We start from the raw sequence: 2,620 nt of genomic DNA, 5'->3' as shown, positions 1-2,620 counted from the left end.
TATAACCGGAGAAAGTGGGTGTTTAATGTCATTAATTGATTATGAGGGATTACACTTACATTTGCTAGGTGATTGGGGGAGGCTTGCTCACACAAACTTTAAATATTTGTTTATTTGGTTATATTTGCCAGAAGTAAACGGGATGGGTTGGCAGGGGCTGAGCACCCCCAACCCCCCTACTGGCTCCGCCACTGAACACCGCCATCTACAGTCACCTCCAACCACCGCCGTCTACATTCACCACCAACCAACCGTCGCCGACTGGAATCACCACCAACCAACTGCCGCCACCTAGAATCACTACCATCCACCGTCCCCCTTTCAATTAAAATCAAAATTAAAAAAAAGATGGCCATTTTTCGTCTCTCAAGTAGTTATTTTATCACTTTTCGGCCCTCGGTGTAAGGTGAAATGACATTAGTGCCTTCACGTGTCTAGCATGTGCGTACATTAACGGCCATTTTTTAACGCCGTAAGGCCAAAGAACAATTATTGAAAAAATTGGCTAACTTTAGGATCAAAATTGTAATTTTTAAAGTTTAAAGATCAAAAGTGAAAAACGTGTCAACTTCATTTACCCATAAATTTATGATATCCTATTTTTATTAGTACTCGTCTAAAACAATAGATAAAGAACATAAACAATTGGCCCGGCCCACCATATTTTAGACAGTGCATAGCCCTAAACGTTCCTTCCGCACAAGTCACAACCGCATTGATCACCTAAAATCCAAACGGGTCGATATATTGCCAATTTTCCCTTCCTTCATTCCTTATTCTTTCTGGTGAGTGCTTTTGTTAATCGCGGATAGATTTTTTTTTTTTTCCCTGCTTAATAACCCTATGTACATGTGTGTGTGCTTATAATGTTGATTATTGCGGTGTTTTGCTCTCTTAATAATTATATATATATATATTCTGTATGCAAAATTGCAAATAATAACAGGAGAGAAGGCTCCATATTGTAATATCTAAAGCCTTGATATTTATCTATTTATTTAGAACGGTAAATTATCTTACTCCTAATCGTAAAATTTATGGCAAAATTATGTATATAGAATGGCAGATCATCTATGTGAAGAATTGACTGATGAAATCTTTCTAAGATTACCCATCAAATCCCTCCTCCGATTTAGATGTCTCTCCAAGTATTGGTTTTCTCGTATTGCTAGCCCCGATTTCATACGGACCCACAAACTTCGATCCGTGAACACTCCGTGGAAACTCCTCGTCAAGTACCATCATTGGTTTTATCGTGGCACAGACATTTATTCATTGTTTTCGGAAAACAAATTATCATTGGATTATCGAACAGCTGATCAGAGCACGAATGTAGCAAAACTTGATCTCCCGACGCCCATAGATTTTGAAATCGTTGGTTCATGTAATGGAGTTTTCTGTGTGGTGGACAAAGAAAAAAAATTTAGTTTATGGAACCCTTCAATTGGGCGCAAACTAACTATACCTGTACCCCTAAATTATATAGAAAAAGGACATGATCTTGCACTAGGTTTTGGGGTCGACCCAGTCACCGATGATTACAAGATTGTGATAATTTCATACTTGAAAACAGATCCATTGGTTTACTCTATGAAGACAGACACTTGGTCTCTCATTAATTCCCCTACCATGATGCTAAAAAATGTTTTGTCAAGGCGGGCGTGTCTGGTCAACGGAACATTGTATTGGGTGATTAAACGTAATCCAAACGGAATATGTATAATGACATTTGATTTGAGTACATATGTTTGTGGCACAGTTGAGTTCCCGGAACCATGGTGTGATAGAAGAAAACTAATGATGGTCGTCAAAGATTCGTTAGCTTTGGTTTATAGAAAATCTTGGAATGACTGGATTTGGGTGAGAAGACACGGAAATAATAATATTGCTTTTAGGTCTATGGTTTTTAGATTGCTAATTGATCAACGAGTAGGTGGAGTTTTGGGACTGACCGATGGTGATTTCTTGCTCCAAAAATACAAATTGGGGCTCAGTGTTTATAATGCAGAAAGAGGAAAAGAGAGCCCATTTCCGGCACCCTGTTATATTTCTGAAGGTATCATTGACATGGAAACATATGCCGAAAGCCTTGTATTGCTAGATAGAGGAGTTGTTGCAAAGGGAAACCAACAATCGTGTGATGTAGAAGCAAAAACAAATGGCAAAAAAAGAAGACGACCGATGTCCCAGTTTTTAGATACGTCAGTTTGATCTTGTACTTGATTACAGTTTTCCTATAATTCATGAGATCTCTTTCAATTTAACATTTTGTTGCGTATGTAACTAAATACTTTGATAGTTTTATCAAGATTAGCACTCCTTGGTTAAGTTTTGTTCGTGTCGCAAGTCATGATGCAATAGTAATAGAGGTCAAGTAAATGACTCAATCGAGCAGCTACATAAGCTCGACCTCATACTAGCCTGGCTAAGACCTGAATAATACCGAAAGTCCTACCTTACGCAACCCTGTAGATCTGTCATGCCCCAAGGCCCAAGTTTATTACCCTGACTAAAAGGATATGGATTGAAGTCGTCCAATAGGTTTTATGTTCTCTATATGCTACAAATGAAAAATAAAAACTGTGTAGAACTGTAGAAGCAATGAATACTGCTTTTACAA

At 38.1% G+C, this 2,620-nt stretch overlaps 1 protein-coding gene across 1 annotated transcript; it reads left to right on the top strand.

Moving 5' to 3' along the window:
- Window positions 1-687: 687 nt before the first annotated feature.
- LOC122585658 (F-box/kelch-repeat protein At3g23880-like) lies at window positions 688-2,261 on the top strand. Its single transcript, XM_043757786.1, has 2 exons — window positions 688-785; window positions 1,059-2,261. Exon 2 carries the CDS (start codon window positions 1,060-1,062, stop codon window positions 2,209-2,211), a length of 1,152 nt encoding a protein of 383 aa, XP_043613721.1. The 5' UTR covers window positions 688-785; window position 1,059; the 3' UTR covers window positions 2,212-2,261.
- The last annotated feature ends 359 nt before the right edge of the window (window positions 2,262-2,620 follow it).

Source organism: Erigeron canadensis, chromosome 1 (genome assembly GCF_010389155.1).
Source record: "Erigeron canadensis isolate Cc75 chromosome 1, C_canadensis_v1, whole genome shotgun sequence".
NCBI lineage: Eukaryota > Viridiplantae > Streptophyta > Magnoliopsida > Asterales > Asteraceae > Erigeron > Erigeron canadensis.
Note: the sequence above shows the minus strand (reverse complement) of the source record. Positions and strands in the feature narration are given on the sequence as shown.